Here is a 14,757-nt window from a genome sequence, read left to right as displayed (position 1 = left end):
TATGCATCAAGGAATAAACATATTTAATCATGAAATATTACAACCTTTGCTTGCAGTGACTATCTTTAATGTTTCTTACTAAATCAGCAAAATTGGTATTACTGGAGTAACTTGATATTTCTACAGCATTAAACTAAATAGTAATAGTCGTTCTATTGTAGAACAAAAATGTTTCTACAACAGTAACTTAATGGTGTTACTTATGTTGTTACTTGATTTTTTACATTTTTTTTTTTAAAACAGTAACTTATTTTTTATTTTATTGTAACCGTAGTAAGGATGTCTTATTGGAACTACAGTAAGGATGTGTTATTGTAACTACAGTAAGCGATGTCTTATTGGAACTACAGTAAGGATGTGTTATTGGAACTACAGTAAGCGATGTCTTATTGGAACTACAGTAAGGATGTCTTATTGTAACTACAGTAAGGATGTGTTATTGGAACTACAGTAAGCGATGTCTTATTGGAACTACAGTAAGGATGTCTTATTGTAACTACAGTAAGGATGTGTTATTGTAACTGCAGTAAGGATGTTTTATTGGAACTACAGTAAGGATGTTTTATTGGAACTACAGTAAGGATGTCTTATTGGAACTACAGTAAGGATGTCTTATTGGAACTGCAGTAAGGATGTCTTATTGGAACTACAGTAAGGATGTGTTATTGTAACTGCAGTAAGGATGTGTTATTGTAACTACAGTAAGGATGTCTTATTGGAACTGCAGTAAGGATGTCTTATTGGAACTACAGTAAGGATGTCTTATTGGAACTACAGTAAGGATGTGTTATTGGAACTACAGTAAGGATGTCTTATTGTAACTACAATAACGATGTCTTATTGTAACTACAGTAACGATATCTTAGTGTAACTACAGTAAGGATGTCTTATTGTAACTACAGTAACGATATCTTATTGTAACTACAGTAAGGATGTCTTATTGTAACTACAGTAAGGATGTGCCATTGTAACTACAGTAACGAAGTGTTAAAGACACTACAGTATTGAAGTGTTAAAGACACTGCAGTAACGAAGTGTTAAAGACACTACAGTAACGAAGTGTTAAAGACACTACAGTAACGAAGGGTTAAAGAAACTACAGTAACGAAGGGTTAAAGACACTACAGTAACAAAGTGTAAAGACGCTACAGTTACGAAGTGTTAAAGACACTGCAGTAACGATTTGTTAAAGACACTACAGTAACTGAATGAGAATTTGTTTAGCCCGCGGGGAGCAGAATATAACTGATCTGTTTAAACTTAGATTCAGGTAGATAATCATCCATCCATATCATCCATCCATCCATCCATACAATCCATCCAATCTATACTATCCATTTATGCTATCCATAATGGTCATAAATCTATAACATTCCTTCATATAATCCAGCCATTCAAGAAATATCCCCTATTTGTACATTTCAGTATCCTATTATCCTTGAACTATAACCATCCATTCAACCTGGGTAACTACATGCATATTTTCATTATCCTCTTTATATCCGTCCATATTATCCTATTTGTATCCATCCATCTAATCCTCCTTTTATGCATCCATATTATCCTCCTTTTATGCATCCAGATTATCCTCCTTATATACATCCATATTATCCTCCTTATATCTATCCAGATTATCCTCCTTATATGCATCCATATTATTCTCCCTATATCCATCCATATTATCCATGCATCTTCAGCATTCATCCAAACTATCCATCTCTATCTCTACCCTCCTTTATCTATCTATATTCATTCCATCCTGTACCCCTCTACCCTCCTTTATCTATATATCTATCCATCCCATCCTGTACCCCTCTACCCTCCTTTATCTATATCTATATCTATCCCATCCTGTTCCCCTCTACCCTCCTTTATCTATATCTATCCATCCCATCCATACATCCATATTATTTACCCTTATCCCTAAATCTATGTAGCTCATCCAGTTTGTGCTTCGTCAGAACCTTTCATCCCATCCATCCCGTAGATAAATTGATATTGATTGATGGATAGAAAAGTTCACATGGAAATTATAAATTAATAAATTAATTATAAACTGTGAGGACATCTGTACAGGTATCTTATGACATATGTAGGAGGAAAACTATGAGTGGAGGGTTCTGCTATCATGTAATATACTTCAGAAGGGATGTTATATAGCTTTCCTTCCCCCCCCCCCCTTCTTCTTTTACTAAATTTCCATCTCGTTCTTCCTCTAGCTTACTTGTCGCATTATGTTCTTTTTTTTCTTTCGATCTAATCTTCTTAGTTATTGTTCTTCCTTCTCTCTCCTTCTTCTTATCACACTTTTTCTTCTTTCTACTGCATCTTTCTCTTGTTCCCTGAACCTAGCTTTCTTCTCTTCGTCCTCTTCTTTTTTTCATTTTCCTTTCTCGTTTCTTTTACTTGCTCGCCTTCTGATTAATCTCTTTATTTATTTCTTCTTTTCTTTTATTCCTTTTCCTCCGCCTCTTTTTCGGCCTTCTTCTTTCCTTCCGTTCCTTTTATTCCTTCCTCTTTCTTAGCCTTCTTCTTTCCTTCCGTTCCTTTTCCTCCACCTATTTCTCAGCCTTCTTCTTTCCTTCCGTTCCTTTTATTCCTTCTGTTTCATCTCACCTATACTGTTGCTTTAATATCTTTCCTGTTTAATTTGTCTAATATATTTCTCAATTATTATTAGACATGGGAACATTGCGGACTAGGGGGCATCGGGGTTAGGCCTGTTCTAAAATTGCAAATATGTTTAACAAATTATTATTTTCCCTGACATCAATATGTAAATTGATTCAAAGCGTGCGTCTAATAAACCAAGCTTCAAACCACAATTCTTACAAGTGGTAAACTGGTAAAACTTACTGCTAAGGTTACCCTGCATGGTTTGTATTTATTTGAAGATATGAATTCAACCATGAACCTTCAGCAGAATATACGGTATCATATGTACCAAACATTAAGCAGTTCAGTTGGTCCCAATAAACATGACATTTAAAAATCGACCAAGTTTATATAATAAATGCACACTTTATATCCAGTGACAGTTGAGCAAAAGGTTTATTTGAATTGTTCGTAAAGAAGATTTTAGAAAAAAAAGGGTTGTGAACTGTTTCAAATTCATATTTAAAACTATATTGTATGTCGTCGTTAAATTGTCAAGTTTATTGAAAATACACTTGGGGAAATTGAATAAATTAATGAAAAATTAAACTCTGATACACAGAACAAATTTTATTTATAGAATGTCGTCTTCAAAGTCGTTTTTTGTGAGTAACTGTGAAAGCACTGGGACCGAACTTGGATAAAATCAGCTAGGTCCAAATTTAAAGATTTATGAGGATTTGAATCGGTGCAGTGGTAGTTCGGTGTCCTGCCCAGCTATTCAATCATACTTTGGCATCAAATCTTTATTTTTATGAATTTATTTCTTAAGCTTATATTTTATCAGAATAAAGTTTTCAACAGATAGTGATTTTTTAAAAATCTAAATGAAGAATTCAATTGGATTCATTTCTTTTTCATTCAGCTCCTTTCACCCTTCATGCTCCTCTAATGGTTAAAAGGAATGAACCAGAAAAAGAGAAAACTGTTTTGATAAATTTGAAGAAATAGCTCTTGTATGACGAAAATGAAGTTTGTAAAGTAATCTAGAATTATTTTTTTGAAAAGTGTAAAGCGTAGAGTGTAGAGTGTAGAGTGTAGAGTGTAGAGTGTAGAGTGTAGAGTGTAGAGTGTAGAGTGTAGAGTGTAGAGTGTAGAGTGTAGAGTGTAGAGTGTAGAGTGTAGAGTGTAGAGTGTAGAGTGTAGAGTGTAGAGTGTAGNACTTTACACACACTCTTTTGGTACAGACACACACATGACGTTTCCACCCCCTGGGGAAACTTGATAAAAAAAAAACACAAAGGAAATCAAATTAGTAAAGGTTATTGTCTAGTTTATGCACAAAAGTTAAAGATGGAATATCCCCGCTATAGAAAAATGAGTACAAATCGTGGTATATCTATAGACCGTGAAAAAAATTTTTTTTTAGCCTATAGGCACCCCCAGGCTACCCATGAGAGTCCACAACAAAGTTCAGCCCATTCGGTCCAGCCGTTTGGCCTGCTATACGCAACATATATATATATATACCCAAATGCATTTTACAATTTCTCATTACAAACTTATTACAAACTTATTACAAACTTATTACAAACTTATTACAAACTTATTACAAACTTATTAAAAACTTATTACAAACTTATTACATACTTATTACAAACTTATTACAAACTTATTAAAAACTTATTACAAAACTTATTACAAACTTATAACAAACGTGTGCAGAGTGAAGAAGACTGAAATGTGGAAAATTATCATCTTACGAAATAAAAACAGCGATATTTTCTTAATGTTGTTTTTTTATGACGACAATGGGAGAAATTTTGATTAATTATGATCTTCTACCAAAGACACACATTAGTAACTAGATTAATAACCTTCCTATCTCATCTATGAATTAATCTATCTACCTAGTACTTACTATTTTTTTAATGCCTTATAAATTACAAATTTTTTTCTTCAGATTTTTCTAGAGCTATTTGTCAGTTGTTGCAGTGGCACGCAAAAACCGATCTTGGTCTAAAATTTGAAGAAAAAAAAAGAAAAAAGCGTGTGATACAAAAATTTAGACCATAAATTTATAATTGTTTAAATATCATTTTATTGAGATGAACATAAATACAAGTAGGGGTTGCATAATTACTAAATACAGGTTTTCAAGTGAATTGGATTTCTGAACAATATCCTTTTTTTTACCATAAGCACCCCAGCCCTCCACTATCCGTGTGTGCCAGGTCAATAAATAAAGCATTTATCAAAAATATTTTCACTTGAATCAATTAAACACATCACTTTTTTATCATTCTTAAAAGATTCTTATTTTAAATGCAGAATTCAGGTATAAAGCCTCTTAATAGTCCTCAGTCTAAAACATAAAAACCGATTTTTTACACATAATGATCATACAACTTTGGATACAATTTAAACAGAGAATTTAGCTGAAAATGGTGACTTAAAATCTAAACTTTTCTATCAAAAAGCAACATTGTAATCTTAGTACTGTTAAATAAGGAATTTAAATTTTATTTTATTATTATATTTAATTTTATTTCCACTAAACAAGTTATCAACGTTTACTAACCTAAATCTTTCGGAATAAGAAAAATATCTTGTTTGTCTCGTCCCATTACACAATATGTTAAAAAATATCATTCTCCAAACCTTTTTTCACAGATATGAGGAACCTAGGATAAAATAATCCTAGGGTTGCGGAGAGGTTTCGAATCAAAGCCAGGAGGAGAACCAGGTCTATAGTATTGAAAGGATTCATTATTTATAAAGTATATTCAAGAGTAGATATGCAAGACTAGGATCCTTGATAGCAGTTGATTCAAATGAGTGTGGACTGTGGAAAGAATCTGACAACTCGCAAAAAAACTCTAGTTTTCTAATCTCTATATCTTTGCAACATAAATTTGCAAACCTTTAATATTTCAAACCGTTAGCACTTGATTTAGTAGAATTCATTGTTTGAATTTTTTTTAATCTACGATATCAGATTGTAAAGAAATAAAATTTAAAAATTAGAGTTTGAAAAGAGTTATGAGGTCCCTGGAAGATATTAATTTATGTGTCACCCTCCACTGTAGAGTAACTTTAATTACAAGCCTTAGAGGGCGCTTCGCGCCCATCTTCTAAATTAATTGTGTTCTTTTTGTGTACATCGTAAAACGAAACAAAAATAATTCGCGGATTTTCACAAAAAATTTCGTGGATTTTCAAACTTTTCAAAAATTTAATGAAGATCGAATTTTGATGGAGACAAATATTTGAAATTTTGATCATTCATAAACCTTCCCTGTGGTCACGTGATGTCCTACACAAAATTTGGGCCCGATCGGTTCAGTCGTTTTGACGTTTATTGGATACAAATCCGTTTACCACAGAACACTAAACTTTGAGCAAGTTGAATTAATAAATACTAAATGAAGGGCCCGGCGTTGCCCGTGAAAAAAATTTTTTTTTAGCCTATAGGCACCCCCAGGCTACCCATGAGAGTCCACAACAAAGTTCAGCCCATTCGGTCCAGCCGTTTGGCCTGCTATACGCAACATATATATAAACGAATGTCTTGTTTCATTATATTGATAAATATAATAATAATAATAATAATAATAATAATAATAATAACATAATTATAAAAACAATTGTTTTAATAATAACAATAGCAATAATAATAATAATTCAAAAAAAGTATCCTGTCAAAGGGAGTGTTCGTGAAAATGAATGGGGGATCGATCGCTATTAACCTTGCTTCTTTCTTTTGCGTCGGTAATCAGTCATAAGAAATTTATTTCAAACGTTAATCGCTTACAGTGAAGCACATAGATCCAGACTGCTCTAAAAGTTGCATCAATGTTCAAGATTGGGTCGACATTTTAGTGTCGCAACGCCTTGGCCTTTTTATTTTACATCACTCACTTATACTTTTTGTAATCCTAGAAAATTAAGATCAATAAAGCACTTATTTAAAAAGTTAATAGCAAAGATTCTTTTTGATTTTTGCGTCAGATATTGCAACATTTAAATCACTGTTGAGTGGTGATTAGTCCATTAAATTTCCGTTGCAAGTTTCAATACAGCAGCTGAACCCAAAATCATTTTACAATTTCTCATTACAAACTTATTACAAACTTATTACAAACTTATTAAAAACTTATTACAAAACTTATTACAAACTTATTACAAACTTATTACAAACTTATTACGAACTTATTGCAAACTTATAACAAACTTATTACAAACTTATTACAAACTCATTACAAACTTATTACAAACTTATTACGAACTTATTGCAAACTTATAACAAACTAATTACAAACTTATTACAAACTCATTACAAACTTATTACAAACTCATTACAAACTTATTACAAACTTATTACGAACTTATTGCAAACTTATTAAAAACTTATAACAAACTTATTACAAACTTATTACAAACTTATTACAAACTTATTAAAAACTTATTAAAAACTTATCAAAAACTTATTAAAAACTTATTAAAAACGTATTAAAAACTTATTACAAATTTATTACAAACTCATTACAAACTTATTACAAACGCATTACAAACTCATTACAAACTTATTAAAAACTTATTACAAACTTATTACAAACTTATTACAAACTCATTACAAACTTATTACAAACGCATTACAAACTCATTACAAACTTATTACAAACTTATCACAAACGTATTACAAACTCATTACAAACTTATTACAAACTCATTACATACTTATTACAAACTTATTACAAACTTTTACAAACTTAATACAAACTTATTACAAACTTATTACAAAATTATTACAAACTTATTACAAACTTATTACAAACTTATTACAAACTCATTACAAACTTATTACAAACTCATTATAAACTTATTACAAACTTATTACGAACTTATTGCAAACTTATAACAAACTAATTACAAACTTATTACAAACTTATTACAAACTTATTACAAACTTATTACAAACTTATAACAAACTTATTACAAACTTATTACAAACTTATTACAAACTTATTACAAACTCATTACGAACTTATTACAAACGCATTTAAAAGAAGGTAGACTGGTAGCGACCGATTTTAAATTTAAATATCATTCAGCCAATATTCCTTTTATTATTCACCAACACTCCCTTTAAACTTAACTAATTTTACATTACCTTTATATAAAACTAAAAATAACCTGATCATAGATGAAATAACCATTTGTTGTTTAATGGCTTTGTTCCAGGCTACCCGCTGGTCAACCTGGTCACTGCTCTTGTTCCAGGCCACCCGCTGGTCAACCTGGTCACCACCCTTGTTCCACCCTTGGTCAGCCTGGTCTAGTGGACTGTTCACCTGGAGCCTTGCAAACAAAACAAAAAAACTTTTATTATTAACTAAAAATGGGAGAAACAGAATTAAAATCAAATTTTGTGTCGTGCGGTAGAAATCTTTTTTATTTCGATACGATGTCTTTGCAAAGAGAATTTGATGAAACCCGTTTACCACAGAACACTAAACTTTGAGCAAGTTGAATTAATAAATACTAAATGAAGGGCCCGGCGTTGCCCGTGAAAAAAATTTTTTTTTAGCATATAACACTCCCATCCATGAGTGTCCACAAAAAATTTCAGCCCAAAAGGTCCATCCGTTTGGCCTGCTATACGCAACATATATATATATATATATATACGAATGTCTTGTTTTTTTATATAGATAATATCGTGTGACAGCTCCATTCATATCAAAATAGAAGTATAAAAGCTGTTTTTTTGTCCAAAACAATCCTCATCAAACATCAAGTTATAGATACAAGTGTGAATTTATTAGAAATATATAATTACTTACATTTCATCAAAACTGCCTGGAATTGCTCGTATACTTCTTCCAGAACTGAGAGACTAGATAATTACATAGATAGATATAGATATAGATTTAAATATAGATATAGATATAGATATGGATATAGATATAGATATAGATAAAGATATAGATATAGATATAGATATAGATATAGATATAAATATAGATATAGATATAGATATAGATATAGATATAGATATAGATATAGATATAGATATAGATATAACTTTTTTAAATGTAGAAAAACTTTTCTTAAGAAGACGAAAAATATTTCTCGAAGTTGTCTGCGCTAATCACAAATTAGATATTTCAACAACAATAGAAATTAGATAGAAGAACAGATTACGGAGATCACGTCAAACTAAAGTATATTGCATGTGATATTAAAATATTATATGTTTTCAATCAGAACTTATTTTATTGAGGGGCTATTTAGAAGAGCAGAAATGTTTTATATTTCTAGTATAATGTAACCAGATAAATTCTCAAATAATTGTGCTTAAAATCAAAACCAGAGGAGCTACGAGGTTGCAAAGGTCTGCCACTAATGTTGCATAACTTTAACCTTCTACTTATGTCTAGTTCAGTATGAGGAAGTTGGATGATAGCTAGAAAGGTAGAAAGCTTAAAGCTATATAATAAACAGAAAGATAGATAGCTTAAAGTTATTTGATAAACAGAAAGTTAGATAGCTTAAAGTTCGGTGAAAGACAGAAAGATAGATAGCTTAAAGTTATTTGATGAACAGAAAGATAGATAGCTTAAAGTTCGGTGAAAGACAGAAAGATAGATAGCTTAAAGTTATTTAATAAACAAAAAGATAGATAGCTTAAAGTTCGGTGAAAGACAGAAAGATAGATAGCTTAAAGTTATTTGATAAACACAAAGATAGATAGCTTAAAGTTAGGTGAAAGACAGAAAGTTAGATAGCTTAAAGTAAATTATACCTTTTATATAAATATATAGATAAAGATATATAGAATAGATAGCTTAAAGTTCGGTGAAAGACAGAAAGATAGATAGCTTAAGGTTAGGTGATAGACAGAAAGCTGGATAGCTTAAAGTAAATTATACCTTTTTAGGATTAGGACCAGATTCTGGAAACAAGGGATTCCCTCGGAACCAGAAACCGAACGGAATATAATTTCCCCTGTATTTAAAATATATATTTTAAATATATATTTTAAAAGAAAAACATAGTTTACCTATCGTCCACCATATGTTCCGGACCTATTTGCGCGACTGCTTCCTGTTCATTCGAAGGTTTTAAACAAATAATAAAAAATGTATAAGCTTTTTTACAGGAAAATGTATAAGCTTTTTTACAGGAAAATATATAAGCTTTTTTACAGGAAAATATATAAGCTTTTTTACAGGAAAATATATAAGCTTTTTTACAGGAAAATGTTAAAAAATATTGTTTGAAAACTTTCCTCATTGCAGATAATTACATCTAGAAATGAAAATACCAGAAACAGTAAAGCTGAGATCCTAAAACATTTTTAAGTTTGAGAGTTGTTTGTTTGCAAAGGAATATTTAATTTTCTTTGGAAATCAAACAAAAATTTTAAAGTAGTTTCGATTTTTGATGACATTATCCAACCTGTTTGCCGTTTCTAGTGAATTAGTAGAATTAGTAAATTAGTTTTTTTCGAACTTAACAAAAAATATCTAATTTCTTTGAATTTGATCATTTTACTTTGCACAATATTACCTCTGGGTATTTACGGTAGAAGTCATGCCAAGGAACTGTATTATAAATCCAATATTTTAGGTTTATATACTAAAAAAGACCCCCCCCCCCTTTTACCTCCTCTAGGGAACAATAAATAACATGGTGTCAAAATGACGTCTGTTAGTAGGGCGTCCCAAAAAAAGTTTTATAATTTTTCTTAATCGACTGTTTATTATTTTATCTGTTTAAACTATCTATGATTGAAAAAAAAAATTATTAGTCGCCTCAAAATCTAAACAGTTTCCAAGCCTTTGATATTTCAAACTTTAACTATTTGACCGAGCAGAATTTATATTTTAAATTGAAACAATGATTGGAAAACTAGAGTTTGAGACAAGTAAATAGTTTCTTCTATACTGTTTTTGGGATTTTCTCTCTTGCTGATGTTTTATCAATAAATTTACCAAATTGAGCTCAGTTGGGTCGAATTATGTCAATTCTGTTATAAGAAAGATTTATAACAAAATATATTGAGAAATTCATTTTCATTTAAGAAGTTTATTTCTGTATCTTCTCCCACCGTAAACTCATAGCTCGTGCATGTTACTTTATGACTTGAAAGCAAATATTAAGGAGACTCCAGGCGTAATTTCAAGTGTCCTTCCACTAGCAGAGTGGCATGTACAATTAACAACATTACCCATTAAACATGTGACTAAGCATATCAAGGATATCAGCTACACATCCTTATTAATCTACTGATTATATATTTTATATGTTTAATAGTTACATTATAGAATTAGCAGAACATGAAAATTAACTTTTAAATTTTAGAATACCATTTTTAACATAAAGTATTCGATTTTAGAATACCATTTTTAACATAAAGTATTCGATTTTTTCGATAGACACAAGAAACGGATCAGCTGTGTCAACACACTGTACTCAGCGTGCACTGGATTTCAAAGAAATTCAGCCATTATTCGAGAGATTTTCACACTGAGCTCTCTGCACTCGATGACCAGTCAAAGGTTTAAAGGATACCGTTGTAAATCGAACATGGCTTTGAATAGAGGGTCATTTGAATTTACGCTTACATCTGCTTGAATTACTTATAACAATATGTAAATAGTAATTATTAAATAGGTCCATCAATACACAATAATATAAACTACTTTATCAAACAGTGGTTGTAAATTTTAATAGATTTACGAAATTTGATATGTATGGCCTGACGTACCTAGATGTTTTAAAAAAGGGCCTTAGCTTTGAGGAGTTGTCAATTAAAAAGAAATTGCAAGTAAAAGTATGCGGAGATGATGGCTCGAAAAAATAAATAAGAAGAGTGTGGTCACGAAAAAATAAATTAGAAGAGTGTGGTCACGAAAAAATAAATTAGAAGAGTGTGGTCACGAAAAAATAAATTAGAAGAGTGTGGTCACGAAAAAAAAAATTAGAAGAGTGTGGTCACGAAAAAATAAATTAGAAGAGTGTGGTCACGAAAAATAAATTAGAAGAGTGTGGTCACGAAAAAATAAATTAGAAGAGTGTGGTCACGAAAAAATAAATTAGAAGAGTGTGGTCACAAAAAAATAAATTAGAAGAGTGTGGTCGTGGGTCGAATATAGAATTATTATGATTCACTCTTCTATCAGATTACATTGCAGTATGATATTATTAATCCTTAAAAGGAATGCTTTTAAAAGATGTAACAAAAAAATAATTCGAGTGACTTAAAGAATAAAGTGACTTTAATTGCGCGAATATATTCATTAATCATCATATTGCCTATTTTCCGCTTAAATGAAGACTTTACAACAAGAATATTTGAGATTTTCAAATACACTCTGAAAGGAATTGAGTTTTTGCAACAAACATAAATTGTCAACCCTTATATCTTTGCAACCTGATAGTGTAAACCTTTGATATTTCAAACTTAGACTATTTGACCAGCCAGAATTAATAGTTTGAAAAATCAAAGGTCTAGGAAAACGGGTTGCTAAGTTATAAGAATTAGAAAATCTCAGTCTGTGGCAAAAACTCAATTCCTTTGTCTCTCTTTAAAACTGTTAGTTTTTTTTATTCCCTTTAAACCTTTATTTTATATTTTGGAATGTAAAGTGGTCATTTATAAGTCATACAGAATTGTATACCCTCGCACCTAGAACCGGCCAGCTACAACGAACTGCATCCCGTCCCAAAGTGAATAAATAATAAAGTGGAACAGACAAAGGTAACGACGACAGGTTGGGCCATAAGGTTTTATTTGATTCGGAAATAATTGCATGAAAAGATTTCTAATTCTATAGGAATTTATCTTTAAAACTGCTTAGTTTTGTTCTTTTAAATCTCACTCCATTCCGAAATATGCTTGTAAATTTCTAAAACACATCTATGTTATAATCTAGAGGCGTATTCTAGAGGCCTCCCCCCTAAAAAAAAGAAATATTAGCCCTTCCTGGGGAAAAAAAACCTGAATACGCAATAAAACAAGAAGAAAATTTTTCAGTGACTTTTTTGCATCCCTTACCCCCATTGGAAAATCCCTGGTAGGTGGATATTTCTCCTAACAAGGATAGTTTCAATTTTCTTATTTCTAGAAAAACTAAGACGACAATCAGGATTATGGTGTTTAAAAGATGGTGTGTCTTTCGATCTACGCAAATCCGCTATACTCCACTTCTGACCTACACCAAATCCATTCCGACCTACTAGCACGTGGTTAGCTGCTATATGGACTAGTGGCCGCAGCGCCCGGTCCCCTAGCCTGTCCAAGCCAGGCGTGCAAATAGACATTTTGTTAGGATGAGGCGAGATTGAAAAAAGTTTTACCACCTTAACATTTTTTTTTTGGGGGGGGGGGGGGCAATTATACTCAAACAATAAAAAAACTAACCTTACCACGACCCCATCTGATATGAAATAAAAAAGGAATTTACCAAACATTTTTTTTAGTTGCAGGAAAATATGCCTTAAAAAGAAGTTAAAACTTTAAACATATAAAATCCATATCAGTACTAAAATTATTCATCACGAAAACCGTGTTGACCGTCACTCTATAGGTCGGATCGATCTCATAAACCTGAAGGAAACAAATTATTTAATCTCATAAACCTAAAGGAAACATATTATTTAATCTTATAAACCTGAAGGAAACATATTATTTAATCTCATAAACCTAAAGGAAACATATTATTTAATCTCATAAACCTAAAGGAAACATTTTATTTAATCTCATAAACCTGAAGGAAACATATTATTTAATCTCATAAACCTGATTATTATTTAATTAATAAATTATAATTAATAAAATTTGACATCACAAATAATTCCCGAGATTTTAAATGTACAAATGTAAAATTTTTTACAAAATTTACAATCATCAGTTGCTGAAGACCTGAGCCTTAAAGAGAGTAAAACCCAAGAGGGTTGGTTCTTACTAAAATCAAGGCCATCCAAAACCCGGGTCTTGACTTGAGCTTTACTTGAGTCTAAGCAGACGCAAAGACCGGGTTTTAGTCGGGTTCAAGCTTTTAAAATCTCATCTCTGGAATAAACATATTCTTTAATCTTATAAACCTGAAGTAAAAATAATCTTGAATGTCATAAACCTGAAGTAAACCATATTATAAGCTGGAGTTAATTTGATCTTGAACCCCATAAACCTGGATAAAACATAATCTCACAAACCTGAAGTAAAAATAATCTTTATGAAATATTATTCCCTAACTCAAAAATCTCATAAGCACAAAGTAAAAATTTTCTTAATCTCAAAAACCTGGAATAAACATATCTCTGAATTTCATTAGCCATGAGTAAGCGTGTTCTTGAATCTCATAAAACTGGAGTGAGTAAACATATTCTGAATCTCTTAAACCTAGAATTAGCAATGAGTCAACAAGTCAACAAGTCAACAAGTCAACTAAACAACGAGTCAACAAGTCATTTAGTAAACTCAGTCCCCAATGCATTTGCTACATAGGTGTATAGTTGTTGCATTTCCCGCATTTGCAATAAAAAAGACAGATTTACATCTTTTTAAAAATTCGAAAATTATGACAAAAGTAATTATAGCCAGTGTAATTATGAAAAGTGTAACCATTATGGCAAGTGTAACTTATGGCAAGTGTGACTTATGGCAAGTGTAACTTATGGCAAGTGTGACTTATGGCAAGTGTGACTTATGGCAAGTGTGACTTATGGCAAGTGTAACTTATGGTAAGTGTTACTTATGGCAAGTGTAACTTATGGCAAGTGTTACTTATGGCAAAAGTATTATGTCAAGTGTAATTATGGCTCGGTTTTCAAAAAACTGATCGATAAGGTACGTACAGTACAGTACAGTACAGTACAGTACAGTACGTACAGTATTCATAAGTTTCACTACGAGTAATATTGGTGATAAATACTCCAAAGTTCCGGGTTAAACTGTATCAAATACTTTTTGAATAGTGGATATCGATATTATTGCTTTAACCACTCTTTTTCTTAATCTCGAGATTAAATAATGCTTGTCCTCCTCTCGTTATTAATCTCCAGATTAATTAACCGATCGGGATCAAGGATATCCCATTCTGTTTTTTCAGCTCTGGCTCGTTCGTTAGGGCAAAAATCAGAATGTATCAA

The 14,757-nt window shown here is 31.2% G+C and overlaps 1 protein-coding gene and 1 long non-coding RNA gene across 2 annotated transcripts; both read right to left on the bottom strand.

Annotated features, from left to right (window-relative positions):
• Positions 1-4,672: 4,672 nt before the first annotated feature.
• LOC111709456 (uncharacterized) lies at positions 4,673-5,486 on the bottom strand. The gene is made up of 2 exons (XR_002766862.1): positions 5,257-5,486; positions 4,673-4,960 (listed from the first exon to the last, which is right to left on the bottom strand). It is a non-coding gene; the product is annotated as an uncharacterized LOC111709456 (long non-coding RNA).
• A 1,030-nt stretch (positions 5,487-6,516) lies between these two features.
• LOC111709454 (uncharacterized) lies at positions 6,517-11,449 on the bottom strand. The gene is made up of 7 exons (XM_023483118.1): positions 10,171-11,449; positions 9,886-9,947; positions 9,662-9,701; positions 9,531-9,606; positions 8,442-8,494; positions 7,769-7,956; positions 6,517-6,533 (listed from the first exon to the last, which is right to left on the bottom strand). The coding sequence occupies exons 1-7, from the start codon at positions 10,194-10,196 to the stop codon at positions 6,517-6,519; spliced, it is 462 nt and encodes a 153-aa protein (XP_023338886.1). The 5' UTR covers positions 10,197-11,449.
• Positions 11,450-14,757: the final 3,308 nt, after the last annotated feature.

This window comes from Eurytemora carolleeae, unplaced genomic scaffold (assembly GCF_000591075.1).
Source record: "Eurytemora carolleeae unplaced genomic scaffold, Eaff_2.0 scaffold738, whole genome shotgun sequence".
In the NCBI taxonomy this organism is placed as follows: Eukaryota; Metazoa; Arthropoda; class Copepoda; order Calanoida; family Temoridae; genus Eurytemora; species Eurytemora carolleeae.
The sequence above is the reverse complement of the archived record's forward strand: the minus strand, read 5'-3'. Positions and strand labels throughout refer to the sequence as shown.